This window comes from Pinus tabuliformis, chromosome 3_1 (assembly GCF_031772625.1).
Source record: "Pinus tabuliformis cultivar Carrire ecotype Pingquan chromosome 3_1, CPIR1, whole genome shotgun sequence".
Lineage (NCBI taxonomy): Eukaryota > Viridiplantae > Streptophyta > Pinopsida > Pinales > Pinaceae > Pinus > Pinus tabuliformis.
Window position 1 is genome coordinate 655806501 of NC_142301.1, and position 19183 is coordinate 655825683.

The 19183-nt window shown below is 37.8% G+C and overlaps 1 protein-coding gene across 1 annotated transcript; it reads right to left on the reverse strand.

The window, feature by feature from the left end:
- Positions 1–13282: 13282 nt before the first annotated feature.
- LOC149188780 (uncharacterized) lies at positions 13283–14158 on the reverse strand. The gene has a single exon (XM_089410056.1). It carries the CDS (start codon positions 14156–14158, stop codon positions 13283–13285), a length of 876 nt encoding a protein of 291 aa, XP_089266182.1.
- Between the last annotated feature and the right edge of the window lie 5025 nt (positions 14159–19183).

Consider the following 19183-nt stretch of genomic DNA (forward strand, 5'->3'; position numbering starts at 1 on the left):
ACACGTGCCTCTAAGTTTACCTACCTTGGTTGATATTAAATCTAGTCTAATCTAGCACCCTAGATTGGCCACTACAATGATATTTATCTTTAATGCCATAGTTGAAAATTGTTGGAATTTTTAGGTTTTTTGGAGTCGTGATATTTTATCTTCAACGTATTGTTGAAACTATTTGAATTTTAATATTTTTGGAGTCATGGTATTTTATTTTTAATTCCATTGCTAAAAATTGTAGGAATTTTAGCAAAAAAATTATTGACGCCAACATCAACACTTTTTTATTTTAGTGTGTGTTATTTCATGTTTATTGCACGAAGATTGTAGTTTTTAATGCTATTGCTAAAAAAAATGAAATTTTAAACCCCCCCCCCCGCCAAAAAAAGAAAGTGTTGATGCAACATCAAGTTACATCAACACTTTACGTTTTAGGGTGTTTTTTCATGTTTTTTGTGCAAAAAAAAATCGGTTTTACTGCCATTTTTTAAAAAAGTTGAAAATTTACGAAAAAACATCATTCCAGCATGCACACTTTTTCGGTTTCGGGTTGTTTTTTCATGTTTTTTGCTAGAGCTCTCATTTTTAGGTCATCGTTCTTATTTGATTGGTAACCTTGTTTGTAGAGGACTACAAATCGGGTGGCACTACTTCAGGCAAAAGCCGGTCCAAAGCATGTAGGAGTACACCACAGAGTTCAGAAAGATGTCCATAATGTTTTGTATCTCCCCAAAGAACCTAGATGTACTCCTCAAGTATTTGGGGTATCTACACTGCCATCTGCGGAGAAAGTGATGTTGTTCAAACCCAAATCAGTGGACGGGGATTGTGTACGGACACAATCCCTGGAGAACATAGGCCTAAAGAGAGTGCAATCAAGTAGATCGAATCAAAATGAGCAACATAACACTTCTAGGGAGGGGAAGAAGAAGCAAAAAGAGGGAAAAGATAAAAGGACAGTAGCCACAACACACTAGTGCAAAGATCCCAACAACCACTTCAACCACTAGAACATTGATGACCATATAGAGGAGAACTGTTCGAAGTTGCATGCAAAGCTAAACCCAAAGAATAACAAGAAATACAATAAGAAGAAGAATCTCATGGCCACTGATTCGAGCAATCAAGTTGAAAGCAGTCAAAATTTTGGAAAAACAGGGTTTGAAACCTTTAGGGAGCATTTTGAGGCATCAAATGAAATTTTTTTGGGGGGAAAACTTTGTCACTGTAGTGTGGCATCATTTGATGCAAATCTACATGTAGAGACCTTTCAAAGGGTGCAAGAATGACATCAATCGAAGCCCACATGCGAAAGTTAGGCCACTCAAAAATTGACCTTCTTGTTTTCACAACCATTATTCGAGAGGATGCCACGTCAGACCTCATTATTCATGGAAAAGGGGCTAGCCATGTGATTATGATGTAGAAGACTCTAGAAAAGTCTATATTATAACTTTGGTTAAGATTCGAGGTAGTAAAACCTAACCACTAGTGGGTATCGAGTTGTCTTATAACCAGGCCACTAGGAGGAAAAGGGATTGCCTTCTTTTGAGTGCATTTGTTCCATAGATGAGCAAAAATAGCCAAGAGGGATAGGAGGTAGAGCACATAGAGAGGATTTGTGCATTGTAGCAGCCCACATGCCACAGACCATACTTCTTTGTATTCACAACCATATTTCCATTAAGAGAAAGAGAGCATAGCGACCTTACATTCCAACTAGATTTTTTCCCGAAAGGGTTTCCTAGAGCATATATTGTGTCAAATGTGTGTGTGAGATTTTTATTTTGTTGTTTCTCTATTTTTTACATAATTTTAATTTACACGCATGCACTATTAACAATGAATATACAAATCCAAAAATCTAATAAAACTGTAATAATGTAGAATTCCAGATTTTTTTAGATATAATTTTATTAGGTCTATTATGAGGAATTGTCTAGTGGAATATCCATGACAATTTACAAATCAATTATTTTAGTAGCGATGTCTCTATTGAATTTTAAAGTGTTTGCTTTGACCAATCAATGATTTATATGCAATATAACGCACAAGGAAATAATGCTAACACAAAATCTTTATAAGGACATTACAGGTTTCGACTTGGTGCACTTAGCATGAGATATATTCTATTGCAAATTGAAATTAAGACAACCCCCTTTTGTGGAATTTAGTTGTTAGTTGTACTTTCTAATTTATCTTGAATAAAGCATAAAAACTAATTTTTACCATGAAATGTGTAGTGAATGATCGATGCAACTCCATGAATAACATAGTCTGATACTCTGGGCATAGATCTAAATGCAAATAGAATTCATATCCATAGATCAACAACATATCTAATAGAAAACACAAGTGCACATCTAAAAGCAATTGTTCTTGACCTAGTTCTATAGTCATCTTAAGTGTGCCTATAGCCCCTCTCATGCTATTTAACCCATCACCTCCCTCAAATCTCGAGGTGCAATTGTAATCGTTCCCATAATATTTATTTCACATGAAATTTGTTTGATACTAAAAATTTGAAAATTTATCTACTTCATACCACATTTTGTAATCTGGGTTAAGATCACAAACAAATGATAAAATACATACCTACTCAAAAACCTCCAATAACACTGTATTTGTGTTTAAATGACCTTGTAACAATATTTATATTTGTTTTGTTTTTGAATTATGATCTTATAATAATGTTTATAGTTACACTTACAATGATAATTATAGCGTAGAGTTATTCACAAAGAATATTCTAACTCTAAAATGCCTATGAACTAAGTTATTCCGCGATGAGTGAGTTAGTTAGCATGCCAACTATGTGACTCAACTCACAATGTGAGGAAGTTGGCATCATTCATCCATGACAATTTTCTAGACACCGGGAACCCAACCGTTAAGTAGGTAAAGGTGACCTTAGCAGCGCTTCCTTCTAATATATGTTAAGTGTTGCTTACTCGATTACGAAGCCTTTGTCTAGTATATGATTAGTTGGTCATATGGGCAAGGTGGTTTTTGAATGTATGCCAAAAACACAATACACCCGTTAATTAATGTTCCCCTGTACTTCAGTTTTTAATTCTAGAATACATATGCACTATCCAACAATATTATGTTACAAAGTTGGTGACCTTGCAATTATGGTTTGTGAAGGCAATGAATAATGAAGTGGTAAGATGGTCATAGTGTGCAAGTGACATGCATAGTTGTTGGCTAGAAGTAGACATAGTTGGCAAGGCGGTAAGCTAACTCTAAAATTAAAATTCAAAAATTAGCTTATGGGATATACAAATAACTATTAAAACTCAAAACTTGGGTTAACCTAAGTGAGAAGAATGAAGTTTATATTAAGATATCAAATTTATTTTCCAAAGAGATTATATATATTTGGAGTTGTCTTTAGTGCGATTTTTTGGAAGTTTTTCTAGTCAATTTTTTTTCGGTCAAATTTCTCTAAAATTCGGTAGCAATTTATTGAAATCACAAGCTTGATGGCTAATCCCTGCACAGTTAAAGTGTCTTAGGGGTTTTTCAGGGTGCTGAATCTAAATATGCAGTTAAAAAACTAATTTAAATAACACAAATCAAGATTTCACCTCAAATTTATCCGCCGGATTTCGGCACTTGAAAGTTCAAAAAGTCGCACTAAAGACAACTCCTATGTATTTTTCCACCTCAAACATTAAATATTGCGAAAAAAGGTCAAACACAAAACTAATGGTAAATAAGTGTTGAATCAATCACTATAATATCAATCTTAGAAATAAATGAGGAAGGTTTAAGTAGATAAATATGTGTGATTATAATATTAGAATTGAAAATTAAGAATAATTTTATTTTTTTAAGTGATAAGTTAACAAAATTTATCAAGTTGAGATTTTTATTTTACAACCTAGTATGAGGGGATGTGTAAGTTTGTTCCTCCGTAGTCCACATTCAGTTGACATGTGTCTCTTTAAAATAAAAATAAAAATTATGCTCTAAATAGAAAAATAATGTTGGCTATAAAAAAAATGAATATGCAATAAAGTAATTAGAAGTAAAAAAATATGTGATTAAAATGTTTAAATTTTATACTTTTCTAAAACATTTCAACAAGAGATTTAAATAAGCTATTTGAAGATCTGTGTTAACTAATTTATGTCGATATCAAATCCATATATATTTATATATAGAAAAAAATTGTTAAAATAAAATATTTTAATGTGGGTTATAATAAAATATTTTAATACGAATTAATATTGACATATAAGCAAAAATATAATAATAATAAAAATAACATTTTAGTTTGTACTATAAATTTTTTGGATGTACATGTTATGTAAAATATTTTAATGTCAATTATGTAAATACTATATACCAACATAGAACCATGTTAAGTACGTATATAACACTTTCTATTTATGACATAATTTTTATCTTTTATTTTTATTTTAAAGGGAATGGACAGACGGACAACAGACAAATTTCCACATCCCTGTCATACTGGGCTATAGAATGAGCCTTTCGGCTTAATCATTTAAAAATAAACATCTTCGTCACACACTTTTTTTACTTCTAACCAGTATAGATCTATCTTATCAATTCTCTTGATGTGACTTCTTCTTTTAAAGTGCACCTCGACAAATTTGATCCTTTGAATATATATATATATGTCGCGTTTTGAATGTATAAAATGGATCAAAATTTACTTGGGCATAAAATAGTGAGACTCTTAAAATGCTCTAACTATAAAAAAAATTATTTTTTTTTCAATTTTTATACATATATATTTTTAAACTTTTTGACTACTTTATTTTTCTATAAAGTTAATATAAAATTATGTTGTTTCATATGGACATTGAAATATTTTATTTATGGTTGAGAGTGAAAGTGAAATATTTTTACTTCTTTTTAGTATGGCCATTGAGAGTGAGATTATTGATGTTTTATAATACTTTTAATTAAACAAACCAAACACATATATTCATTTTTTAATTATATTTTTCCTTCCTCTTTATATATATATATATATATATATATATATATATATATATATATATATATATATTTTTATAAAAAGGACACATGTCAACTCCAAGTTAAACACGGACATACTTACACATCTCTCTCATGCTGGGTTGTAGGATGAGCCTCTCGGCTCAATAATTACTTCAGAACATATTCATTTTTTTTATTATTATGGTCGACATTATTTTTTTATATATAACATAATTTTTAACTTTTTATTTTTATTTTAAAGGGGAACATATGGTTGTAGAATGAGCCTCTCGGCTCAATAATTACTTCAGAACATATTCATTTTATTATTATTATGGCCGACATTATTTTTCTATTTAACATAATTTTTAACTTTTATTTTTATTTTAAAGGGGAACGTATAGAGTGAAAAACTTACACATCCCTCTCATACTAGGGGGATTTAGAATGAGCCTTTGGGCTCAATCATTTAATTTTTTTTTTTTTTTTTTTTTTTATTTATTTTATTTATATACCATGAAAAAATTAAGTTTTTATGGTTAAAACATATATTTGGTCCTATATATACTATAGCATTCAAAAATACAATTTAAACAATGAAAAATAAAGCATTGTATTTTACACTCTAAAGAAGTTTGTACATGAAGAAATTTGATCCTCTACTCCGTACTTAAAATGGATCTATGCGAGGATAATCATTATTACCTATTATCTCCAAATACATATTAATTCATCATTATTATTCAAGAAAAAAACATCGTTTGAAATAAATCATTAATAATTTGTAAAAAATAGTCCTTCACTTCTACCTATGCTTTTGAGAATATGAAATCATTAATTTTTTTTCCATTTAAAAAAGACAAATCCTTACCAATTAGACATAATTTTAGTTCGACCAAACATTACCTTATAATTACATACGCAATAAAGATATAAAATTCTCTTCTACGTTGTTTTAAAAAAAGCAAATAATTTTGTACCAATAAAAAGTCCTTGACTTTACTTGAAACCATGCGTGTATTTGTGTTCATGAAAATGGTTCTTAGAATTCTTGAAACCTAGATACTTTCTCAATTCTCAACTACTAAACCTTTACCACGTTTATCTTTCCCTATGTTTGTATGAATGTGGAATTGAGGTTTATAAAAAAAAAAATTGATAATATACAATTGTATTTACCAAAGAAGAAATTGATAATTTTAAAATTAAAATTTATTTTAATAGAGTGGAAAATTTTATTATAATTTAATTGTTAGATTAATAATGAAATAATTATTTGTGGTCGTTATTCATTAAAGTAGGTTGACTCATCATTATTATTAAAGGAAAATCATGCCATGTGGAGTTACTTGGTGGTGGTCCATAAGGGGGAGTTTTCATTCTACCAGATACTTATGGGTTACGAGTCATTAACCTATTTCTTTACATCTATGAAAGACGAGCTCTAAACCAAGTAAAAACAGTTTTGAGTCACACTCCAAGATCCAAGATCTAATATCATATTGTATTAGTAATAATATAAAGTATATATATATTATATATTTATATATATATATATATATATATATATATATATATATATATATATATATATATTAACAGAATCGAATATTGGTTTTCATTCAAAAAAGGAGGTGGGAGCAAGCTCCCTTTACATAGATTTTGGAACTAGCCAAGCCGAGAGGGAGGCTAGGAGAGCGCAATCCCAATCAACATGGAGATTGAGTTTATATGTTCCTAATTTGCTAACTACAGACTGTTTGTAAATTCTTACATACTGGAACAAGAAAACTTGACATTTACAATTCATAAAAAACTACTGATGCAAGGCAAATCGTAAATAGAACTGCTGAAAGTCCCTATTTTTTATTAACAGAAGGTTCTTGCTTTGGCTTGTTTCTACTGCTTTGATGCCCAAAGTACTCTCTAGTCTGATTGAGGAGAATTCCTTTTAGGTAGGCAATGGATTCCTCTAGGTGAATGCATCGATTTTTGAGTGCTTCAATTTCTGAATTCTGGCTGGCGAGTTTGTTCACGAGGAAAGAGTTTTCATTCTTTGTCTGGAACCGGATGTCTTTGATAGTTTCTCGAAGCTGGTCGATCATGAACTTATTTTCTTTGCAGTAGACACACTTGTCATTCTTAGAGGTTGTTTCCAGAGGATCCATAGTCACTTTGTTGCTGAAGATGGCCTTTGTTGCTGAGGATGGCCTTTGTTGCTGGAAGTGGCCTCTGTTGTTGAAGATGTCCTTTGTGCTGATAAGAAAAGAGCTCCTCGATGAGGGAGGTAGCGAAACATGATGGATAGGTAGAGGAGTTGAGAAACGAGGATGGGAGAGGGCGACTGAGATTACATAGAAGAAGCTACGATGTGAGAAAGGATAAGACTGAGGGGGACAAAAAAGAAACAGCAGGGGAGCGAGCTTTAATGAGGATCGATAAGGGGGAAGACCACGGGAAATCGAGGTAGGGGGAGTTAGACAAAAGAAGAAGGATAGATTAATGCCACAGAAGGCTCGGCCGAAGAGAGCCAAGTGATAGAACATAGAAGCTACGATGCAAGAAGAAGGATAGTTGAAAAGATGAGTGAGGGAAGAGTCGAGGAGGATAGAGAATAAATAAGCGAGAGGGCAGAGAGGGATTGAAAAATTGGATGGGGAAGGAGGGGAGTCACGAGAGAAATGAGGGAGGATGTCAGTCTTGGAGATTGAACTTGACCAGAGAGTGAGGACGGTGAAGATTTGAGAAGGATTATGGGTCGAGATTGATAAGATAGGAGGAGATTTAGAGGCAGGCCAACCCAATTTATGAAAAGACTCTGATTGGATTAGCAGGAGGGTGGAAAGATTATGGTATTAGGAGATGAAAGGAGTCATTTGCAATGCATACTTCTCCAAGAAGACGTGCCACAACCTTGTTTTCTTGGATATCTGTTTCTTTATTATTTTCCCTTGGAATGTGCATGAATGTAACTTGTCCCAAATTGATTAGATGGTGCTTGATCCTGTTTTTTGGAATGGTTGGTAGATTGGGCCTGTTGTTTGCATAGGAGATCCAAATTCGTTCCTCCTATTGTAGTTGATTAAATTCTATTGCTTTCATTTGTTTGGTTGACTGGAATTCAAATGTTAATCCCCATGTTTTGGAGAGCACTTTGCATATTTCTGGAGTGTGGTTGTGGAAGATTTGTTGATTCTCAGCAAGCCAAATATGCCAGCAAAGAAAGGAGAGGATGCTAGCCCAATATCTTTTGATGGTGTTATAATTTATAGAGAATACGAGTAATATTTTCCCCATGCTAGATAGAACTCATTGAAGGATCAAGAGAGGTTTAGATCTAGATCCAAGGGGCTTACTAGCGGGATCCATCACTCTTTTTCAAAAGTATAGTCGAGGAAGGGATGTTGAATGCTCTCTTCAGCCTTGTGACACATTGGACACCAAGAGGGCCTGCATTTTTTTATTTTTATTTTTATTTTTTGTTATAAGGTTGTCTGCAGTGAGAATTTTCCCTTTTAGGAGAGTCCATATAAATATTTTACTTTTGGTAAGCTTTCAATTTTCCACACCGACTTCCAAGGAGACCAATCCTGATTCCCTTGCTGCTGTTGGAGTTTCAAGTATCCCGACTTCACTGTATAATCAGCTCTAGAAGGATCCCAAATGAAGGAATCTTGGGTGTCTTGATTGATAGGGGCAACTCCCTTAAGAAGTGAAATTAAGGATTCCCACTTATTTTTGAGGATTTGAGGAATATTGGGATCTTTCTAATTTTTCCAAGTGTTATCACGTGGATGCCATTGTGAAATTGACTCAAGTGAGGTGAGACCTCTTCTACTCATCCACCTTTTTAATCATTGGATTCCTGGGAGGTCAGCTAAAGGTGGATTTCCCATTATGCTGTCATTCCAAACATTTACCTCACGACCATTCCCTGACAGCCTTGAGGTGTTTTCATTAAGGGGGGGAGGAACTTTTTGATAAACTTCCACATTTGAGTACAAGGCTTGATTGGTGTTCTTTTTGAGAGGAGGGAGAAGTGAGAGTGGTTTAGATATTTGGATTCCAGGACTTGTTTCCACTAGCAGTTATCCCCAGTAATAAGTCTCCAGGAAATTTTGGCTCTAAGGGCCAGATTCATAAATCCCAGAAGTTTGATTGAAAGTCCTCCTTTCTCATAGGTTAAAGTTACTTTATCCCATTTTACAAGGCTGGACTTTTTTTTTCTTTCTTTTGATTTTCTTCCTTGCCACATGAAACTCCTTATGATTATCTCTATTTGTCCGTGGATACTTGTCAGAGCTAAGATTGTTGCAAATTGATAAATAGGTAGAGTTGTCAACATTGATTTGATTAGGATTACTTTGCCTACTAGATTTAACCAAATCATTCCCCAATTTTGGATCTTTTTTTTTCATTTTCTCAATGTATTTGGTCCATAATTCTGATTTCAAATTTTCTTTTGATACAGGTAGACCTAGATATAAAAAATGGCTCCATCGAACCTAAAGGGGGATCTCCAAAGTTTGTGCAATTATTTGGAGGGTTCAGGATGGTGCATTCCATCCATAATTTCTACATTTTTTTTTATTGTTAAGAAGACCTCGTAAGAATTCCATGAAAATGTTTAGGAATTTTTTGAACCTTTGAGCGACTATGCAAGATTCCCCTCCCATTAGGAGGGTGTCATCTGCAAAGAGGGATTGATTTATGCTTTTGATTCCAGAGCTTATAAATAGACTAGTTTTTTTTTTTGGACAGAAATGGTTATGATGTATTTATATTCATCCTGGCTTGAAAGCCGAAAATCTGATTACATTGAAGTCTTCTATGTCTTGGTGCATCTCTCTGATAAAAATGAGAATGCTGTTAAATCTTGAAGTCTTTTCCTTTGATAAGGATTCTAGTTTTTCAATTTCAGAGATATTCCCCCACTTGAAGATACAAACAAATTTGTTTAGAAGCAGGCAGAAAAACATGACAGAAATCAGCTTATGGAATGGGTTCCCATGTTTCTTCTTCGTCTTTTATCTTGACCCCGGCAGATAGGAGGACTGCTTTGTTGGCTTCCTTGTCCGCCTGTTTGTTATGGGTTCTCAGTACATGGAAATAATTCAGCTTCTGGAAAGCTTTTCCCAGGCCTTTGATTCTGGATACCAGTCTAGCTAGATTAAGATCCAGCGCTGGGGAGTTGGAGATCATTGCATTTATAAGGACCTACGAGTCGCCTATCACAATAGCTTCCCTTATGTTTAGTTCTTTGAGGATCTTTAGGCCTTGGAAGAGGGCCAAAGCCTCAACTTGTATGCTGGAAGCATGGCCAAGTCCCCAAGAGAAGGAATGAATTTTTTCCCCCAGAGGATTTACAACAACACCTCCTGCTCCTGCTATGCCCAGATTACCCTTTGCTACTCCATCAAAGAAGAGAGAGTGTCTTGAGTGTGATTTGAGCCAGTCATGGAATTCAGTTTCAGGTCTCCTTATTTGCCAGTCTTTAAGATTAGGGGCAGTTCTGACTGCTGGTTGAAATTGCAGATCTAGGGATGAACCCCAGTCAATGTCCTGTTGGCTGAGATTGGAGTCATCTTTTATTTTTGTCAAGCACTCCTTTATGTGGCATTTAATTTTGATTTCTAAGACCTTATGGTTCTGGTTGGCATTTCTGAAAATTCTTCTGTTCCGTTCAAGCCATATCTGCCAACAAATGATCTTTGGAAGAATAGCCCATGCAGATTTGATAACCTGATTTTTGGGTGGCTGTCCGGGGTATCTGTTTGTCCAATTTGAGAAGAGATCCACAATAGAGCTAGGCAGAAGGAAGTTGGGATCAAAGTTGTTGATAAAGGAGGCCCAGATCTGTTTGGAAAAATTGCACTCAAGCATTAAGTGCAATGTTGTTTCTGCGTTTTCTGTGCACAACGGGCATCTGGAGGGGCCATGAAAGCCTTTCCTCTGCAGAGTGTCATAAGTTAGAATTCTTCCATGGCAGAGGAGCCAAGCGAAGAAATTGATCTTGGGCCAAGAAGGGACATGCAAAACTCCCTGCCAAGGTGCTGGGTCAGGGGGGACGTGTGGCTTCTCGATTAGCTTGGAGTAACCTTTAGAAACAACGTATCCACTTTCCTTCAGCCCCCATCCTTTCGTGTCTTTTTTCTTCATATGCGTGGGAGCCAGGCCGTGTAGAAGATCCAACAGAGCGTTCCATTCACTAATCAACTGAGCCGGAATTTCGATTCTTTTCCAGCCTGCCCATATGAAGTCGCTCCATTGGGAAATGTCCCACAACGAGCTCAATCCTTCTCTGTTCATCCAGCAGCGCAAATCTTTTAAGGAGGCTCTGTCTTTAATTGGATCCTTGTTCATAATTCTATCAGTCCATATGTTGATTTTTTTCCCATTTCCTGGGATCCAAAAGGAGTGCTCTTTGATCAAGGAAGCCGCTTTAGCATACAATTTAAGGAAGGACGAATTTGGCAGCTGAGTCACGTTTTCTAAGCAGCTAGTGCGTGGGCCTCTGAAATACTTTTTCCAGAGAGCCAGTTGGGCCCAGCCTGGCTTGGGCGCGATGATCCTCCAGACAATCTTGGCTGCCATAGCCACATTTTGCTGACTGAGATTCTTGAAGTTTAGTCCACCCTCTTGCAGAGGCTTGGAAATGGTTTCCCAGCTGATAAGGGGAATTTTTTTTTCCATTCTGTTTTCTGCCCTTCAAGAAGAATCTGCGCATGAATTCTTCCATCTTTTTTAATATGAATGCCAGAGCGAGAAGCCCAGTAAATTGAAACAGTGGAAGACTGAAGAGCACGGATTTTATTAGGACCGCTTTGCCAACAGCGTTGAGCCAGGAAAAGCCCCAGGCTTGAATTTTGGATTTGAATTTCTCAAGCTGAGGAAGCCAATCTTTGATTGAGTGTCTCTTATGGAAAACAGGAAGGCCCAAATATTTGAATGAGGTCCATGAAGAGGAGGCTGCAAAGCCCAAGCATCTTGAAATAACAGAGAGAGTTCTGGGCATAGTGTTCCATCTGAAGATATGGCATTTACTCTTATTTACCATGCTGCCTAAGGCCTCACTGAATTTGTCCAACACAACTTTAAATTTGGAGGCAGAGGAAAGAGAGGCAGTGCCTAATAGAAGGGTATCATCCGCGAATAAGGCATGGTTTATGTTTTTAATCCTTCTAGCTATACACAACCCATTAATTTCTTGGTCTTGCATCTTTTTATCTAGCAGGAAGCTGAGTACTGAGGCTTGGATGACAAATAGCAGGGGGGAGAGGGGACACCCCTGCCTAAGTCCTCTTGAGGCTTTGAAAAATTCAGTGGCTCTTCCATTTACAAGGGGGGCAATCCATGGCTCTGAGATGCATGCCCGGATCCATTTTATGAAGTTTGCTCCAAAACCAAATTTGCACATGACTTTTAAAAGAAAACTATGATTTACTCAATCAAAGGCATTTGCTAAATCGAGTTTGATCACCATACCTTGTTCCTTTCGGAGAAGACTTGAATGTATTGCCTCTTGGACGAGTGTGAAGTTGTCCACGATCTGCCTTCCCTGGATGAAGCCTCCTTGATTTTCCGGAATTATTCTGGGCAGAATGGGCTTCAGTCTATTTGCAATGACTTTGGTGATTAATTTGTACCCAGTGTTGCATAATGAAATCAGGCGGAATCTGTTGAAGTTGTTGGCGCCTTTTTCCTTTGGTATGAGGGCTAAGAAGGTGGAATTTGTGCTGCCTCCTATTTTCTGAGTACTTTGTGACTTTTGTATCATTTTAAGAAGGTCCTTTTCAACAATCAGCCAACAGATTTGGAGGAACCGGGCAGAGAAGCCATCTGGCCACGGGGCCTTGTCCGGGTCCATGTCAAAGAGAGCCTTTTTAACTTCCTCTTTAGTAATTTTGGCCTCTAGAATCCCGTTCATACGAGGATAGATAGCTTGAGGGATGATGTCTAGTAGCTCTTGGTGATGAAGTGACCCCTGATCATCACTGTACAAGTTTTGGAAATGAGAGAAGGCTGCTTTCTTAATGTCTGCGAATTCCTTGTGCGTGTAATTATCTTCCTTGATCTTTGAAATGGTGTTGAAGAATTTCCTGGCTTGGGCCTGCTTGTGAAAGAAACTCGTGTTCCTGTCCCCTGCTTTGAGCCAAAGGTTTCGTGACTTTAATCTCCAATATTCTTCTTCAGCTAAGCAGGCCTTATGATATCTCTGTTGCAGCTGAGTTTCTTGATCTATCATCTCCTTTGTAACAATAGCGCTCTCCATGTGGGTTTGATGAGAGGCAAGAGAGTCTTTGATGGCTTTCCTTTATGTTGTAGGATTGGACAGGGTTTTGGCCCAGCATTTCAGAACTCTTTTTACCCTTCTGAGCTTTTCCTCCCAGATGAAGAAGGGTGAACCTTTGACAGGCTGGCTCCAACAATCTTTGACTGTTTGCATTAAAAGAGGCTCCTTAACCCAAAAGGGACTGAACCGAAAGGGGATAGGTCCCAGATCTAGATGGGCAAGGAGCTCTAGCTTTACAGGCTTATGATCCGAGACACTGCTAGCGAGGATGTGCATTCTGGGTTCTAATCCATGTAACAGGAAAGAGCTTTGAATGAAAAATCTATCTAGCCTGGCAGCAATATGTCCAGGACCTACTCTTTTATTAGACCAAGAAAACTTACCGGATGAGGGCTTGATGTCCAGTAAGTCCCAATCTTGCAAAAGATCCTCCGCCCATTCTCTTGCTGGGTCTCGGACTACACTTCCTCCCCTTTTTTTAGTCGAATGAAGAGTGAGGTTGAGATCTCCAGCAATGATTGTATTTTCCAGGTTTGTCAAGTCTGCCTGTCGTCTTATAGTCTCCCAGCAATCCTTTTTCTCCTGGATATTAACGGGAGAATATACATTGAAAAGGCTGAAGGTTTCCTTTGTGTCCAGATTCTGCATTTTTAGCAGCAACCATTGAATGTTGCTCGCTTCAAAGATGACTACATATTTATTGGGGTTCCATAATGTACCAATCCCTCCCGAGGCACCCCTGGCAGAGATTGCTCTTGATTCACTTTTGGACCACAGATTTTTGCTTGCTTGCAGGAAGATTTTGTCTTCCAGCTTGGTCTCCTGGACTAGAAGTATGTCTGGAGCTTCTGTTCTTATTAAGCTTCTTATTGCTTCTTCCTTAACTTTACTCCCCATACCTTTGCAATTCCAGGAGATGACCTTCATTATTTATATTTCTGGTGGGCTCCCTTGGAGCCTTGGGGCTGATTTTTCAACATCTTGGGCTTTGAGGCTAGCAATTTTTCCAAAGTTGGCTAGCTGCCCTGGAGCTTGTCTTTGTAGGTATGCTGCTCTCTTTTTTCTTTGTCTGTTTTACGGCCTCTTGTAGATCTTCTTACCGAGGTTTGAGACTCTCTTATTTCTCATTCTTCTTCTGACTCATCATTTTCCTGCTCATCTTCCTCATCCTCTAAGGCCATGCCTTTGGGGTTTTCAGCTTCTTTGGGGGAAGCTGATGGAGTGCCTTTATTTGGAGAGACTGGTTTTTTGGTTTCTACCTCCAGTGTGTCTTCTGTCGGTTGACTTAGAGGGTCAAATTTATTTTCTTGCATCTTTTTGGGAGGGGGACGCTGGACATTAACCTGGGGATTGCCTTTGCCAGAGGATCCACCCTGTTTCTGCCCCTTGTGATTGGCTCTTGCTCGCTTGACTTGGTTCCAACCCTCTTCGTTCCCTTTCTCTGGCTCTGCATTTGTCGGACAGTTTCTGGCAAAATGCCCATAAACATGACATTTCCTGCATTTGAATGGCAGCTATTCATAATCCAAGATCTGCACATGAGACCAGCTGCCGACTTTGATTTTGATTGCCTCTGGTAGTCCCACCTCTAGATCTACCTCTACACAAATCCTGGCACAGTCGTACTGATCCTTGTTGCTTGCCCGATCTATGAATTTTCTGAGGGAATTGCCAATGTGCTTCAAGGAATCCCAGTTCCAGCAATGAACTGGCAGATTTGGGAGACGAACCCATACTGGAACAACTTTGGGAACATCGACCGCCGGATCAAAGTCTGGGGTCCATTTGTTCAGATAGAGTCCCTGAGGGCCCATGAAATACGACCCATTTCAGAAGATCAGGTCTTTGTCTTCTTTGGAGGTAAATTCAAAGAGAAAATACCCTCGCCCTAGAAAGTATGAGGTTACACTTTGATTAATCAGAGGCGCCCAGTTCCTATTAACCCATTGCTCAGTGGTTTTCGGAGAGGGCCAAAGTCCCGTGAATTGGCCAATGAGTCCACGATCCGCCAGAGACAGTGCTACTTGAATGGGGGTCTCCGGAGGCAAAGAGATCTCAGGAATTTCATCGAGTTTCTTAACGAATTTTGATGCATCACTTCTTTTCTTCGGAGGCAAGCCGGCCAGGAGCTGATTGAAAGCATCAAAGGTAGGATCAGGGGGCAGATCCGTGTGGTGGCCCAATGACTCCATGAGATTTGATCAGATGCCGACTGCCATAGGGGCACCCACACAGCGACGGCCAAACCCTAGCCAGAGAGTCTGCTGGCTGTCTCGGATCTGGATCTAATATTCTGCAGACAGGCCCGTAGTGAAGAGGTTCCGCAGAGCGCTGCAGGGCTGCAGGCTTCAGAGCCCGCAGAGTGCGGATCTCGTGGAAGGAGCCGAGGCTCTCAGGTTGCAGAGCAGTGTTTTTCAACAACCGGTTCAACCTTTTTTTATCTTATCAATATTATTAAACATTAAATATTGACTAGATCTATAAATAGACTAGTTAAGGTACAATCTATTCTGCAATTTTCAAGATGTCTACTCAATGAATCTGCAAATAAAATATAGAGGAAAGGAGACAAAGGGTAGCCTTGTCTCAGTCCTCAAGAGCTTTGAAAATATTCACTTGGTCTTCCATTAATGAGGGGTGTTATCCATGGATCGACGGTACAAGCTTTTATGATTTCTATAAATTCCTCAGAGAAGCCAAATTTTTTAAGAACAACTGCTAGAAAAGATAGATTAACTCTATCAAAGGCATTTGCCATGTCAAGTTTTATGATGATGCCCTGCTCATTTCTTGCTAAACTTGAGTGCAATGCTTCTTGAACAATCATGGTATTGTCCATGATATGTTTGTTGGGCACACATCCACCTTGATTTTTTGAGATAAGATTAGGGAGGAGAGGTTTTAGGCGGTTAGGAAGGATTTTGGTGATGATTTTATATGAGGAGTTGCACAAGGAGATGGGCCGAAATCAACTGAAGGATGAGGGATTTGGTTCTTTTGGAACGAGGGCTAGGAATGTCGAGTTTGTGTATCCACCTATCTTCTTTTTCCAAAAGACATTTCTAATCATTCTTATGAGATCTTTTTTAATGATGGCCCAGTTGAAACGGTAGAAAGCTATTGAGAACCCATCTGGACAGGGAGCTTTATCAGGTTGGAGACTCCAAACAGAAGTTTGGATCTCACTTTCGTCAACTTCTTTCAAAGATCTGAGTTTATTTATCCATTTATCCTTTTTGGAATGTGCTTTATGAAGTTCTTAAAATCAGGAATTGTTGGATCAACTGTTAGAAGGTTTTTGAAATGGATGTATGCTTCTTTTTTCAAAGATTCTTTCCCTTTAATTTCATGTTCTCCTTCACCCTTTAGAGTGTTGATTTGATTTATTATTCTTCTCATCTTTGTTGTGTTGTGGAAGAAAGTCGTGTTTTTTTCCCCAGCTTGTATCCAGAGATTCCTGGATTTGAGCCTCCATTCCTCTTCCTCCTTTCTGTTATTTCTGTAGATTTCCCAATATAATTATTTCTCCTTAAGCTGGCTCTCTTTTGTTTCTTCCATGCATTCTTTCTTTTCCTGGATTGAATCCATTTCTTTTTGCAGTTCTTTTTTCATGTTTTGTAATTCATTGTGATTGATCTTGGCCCAAACTTTTAATTCGTTTTTTCACAGCTTTTAATTTTGTTTCCCAAACGAAGTTTGGGGAACCAATAATTTTCTGCGACCAAGATTTTTCTATTATTTGTTTTGTTGCTTCTTTTTTGTTCCATGATGGGCAAAAACAGAATGGGAGAGGCCCCAGGTTTCCCAAGATCCCTAAACTGATTACCACCGGTTTGTGATCAGAGGCAGAAGAGTGGATGAGTTTTCATGTCACTGAACTTATTATAGTTATAATGCTGTCCTGAATTAAAATCTCATTTGACTTTCTTTAATGTTACTTTGGCCTATCCTTTTGTTATTCCATGTGTATTTCCTATTATTTGGAGGGATGTCTAGAAGATTATGACTTTCTATAATACTTTCAAGTGAATCCCGAGATGGGTCAGCATGGAAAGAGCCTCCAAATTTCTCTTCAGCGTTCATAACCAGGTTTAAATCTCCTCCTACAATGATGCTCTTGTTCTGGTCTTGAAGTAATATGTCTTTGAGGGAGTTCCAACATAATTCTTTCTCTCTGTAGTGATTTGGAGCATAAATGTTGAAAAGACAAATTTGCTCTTCATTTACTTTATTTCTTAATTTTGTTTTGATCCAGTGTTGGTCTTTTTGTTGATGTTGTAATTCCCATATGTCCTTTCTCCATATTGTGTAGATTCCTCCAGATGCCCCTGTTGCTTGGAGAGCTATTCCATCATAATTCCTTATTTTTTGGATAATTTTCCCCATTTCTTGTTCATTTATTTTGGTCTCCTGGATCATAAATATGTCTGGTTTCTCAGTTGATAAGATGTCTTTGACTGCATTGAGTTTAGAAGAGTGTCCCATTCCTCTGCAATTCCAAGAGACCAAATTCATTATTTATTTTGGTTTGGAGCAGAGGGACCTTTCCCTCGATTAGGGTGGTGATTTTTCTCCTTGTTTCCCGTACTTTTTTCAAGGAAAGAATCCATTGGTTGTTGAGTTCCCATTGCCATTTCCTTTGCTGCTACTTCGTCTCTTAATTCCTTGTTGGTCTTCCTTCCTTGTCTTTTATGGAGGTCTAAGGAGGAGAGGGAGTCTTTAGACTGGTTCCTAGTGAGAATTCTCTCAAAGGATGGAGGAGGGGGACTGAGGGGAATGTTTGGGGAGGAGGAGAGGGAGAAGGGGGGGAGGGAGGATGGGCCAAGGGGGGAAGAAGGGGGAGAGGTGGAGGGGATTATAGGTTCATTAAGGGCCAGAGGAGGATCAAAGGAAGGGTCAAGGGGCCCAAAGGGATTGGAGTCATGGAGAGGAGGTTGGGGAATGGTTGATGGAGAGGGGGTGGGATTCAAAGGAGTTGATTGGGATGGAGCTTGTTGAGAGGTTGTCTTGTTTTTTGTCTTTTTTTTTACTGGTTCCCATTTTGTTTCTTAGGCTTCTACTTCATTAGTTTCTTGGTTTTTGGACATATATTAGCAAAATGACCGTACTCGTGACATACCTTGCATTTAAACGGGATTTGTTCATAGTCCAGTTACTGAATGTGCATCCAGCTATCGAATTTGATCTTTACTGCTTCCGGGAGGCCTTTTCCTAGGTTGAATTCATATTCTCCTTTGGTTCGCTTCTATCTATGTATTTTCCCACTGCGTTTCCTATTGCTTTTACCGATTCATCTCCCCAACAGTGGAGGGGGAGGTGGGGGAGGCAAACCCAAACTGGAACAACACTTGGAACATCTAGCTCAGGGTCAAAGTATGGCATCCATCTGTTTAGATAAAGTCCCCTTGTGTCCATGAAATATGGCCCGTTCCTGAATATCAGATCTTTGTCTTCTTTAGTTTCGAAGTGGAATGTGAAATATCCTCTTCCACAGAAATGAATGGAGATCTTCCCATTGATTGAGTGTGACCAGTTCCGCTGAACCCATTTCTACACCGAACATGGAGAAGCCCAGAGGATTATAAACTGACCCACCAAACCTCGTTCTTAAAGAGAGAGAGTTGCACGATGAGGCAGAGAGGGGGGTAAAACGATTTTTGGTATATCATCAAGCTTCTTAACGAATTTGGAAATAGATGGTCTTGATCGAGGAGGACCAAGAGAAGAGATCAAGGAAGTGAAGGCTGAGGCAGACTCTTTTGGAGGCTGCTAAGCCGAATGTGGAGATGCAGGAAAGTGAACCTCGACAGGAGGAGGCTCTAGAGGGGCCATGGTGGTGGCTAGAGGCCAAGGCAGTGAAAAAAATTAGGTATTGCGTAGGCAACGAAGCACAACTTTTTTCTTGTTAAAAAAAATATAATT

Coding starts and splice junctions, on each gene's coding strand:
- LOC149188780 (XM_089410056.1), bottom strand. CDS start 14,158: ATGGGGAGTAAAGTTAAGGAAGAAGCAATAAGAAGCTTAATAAGAACA.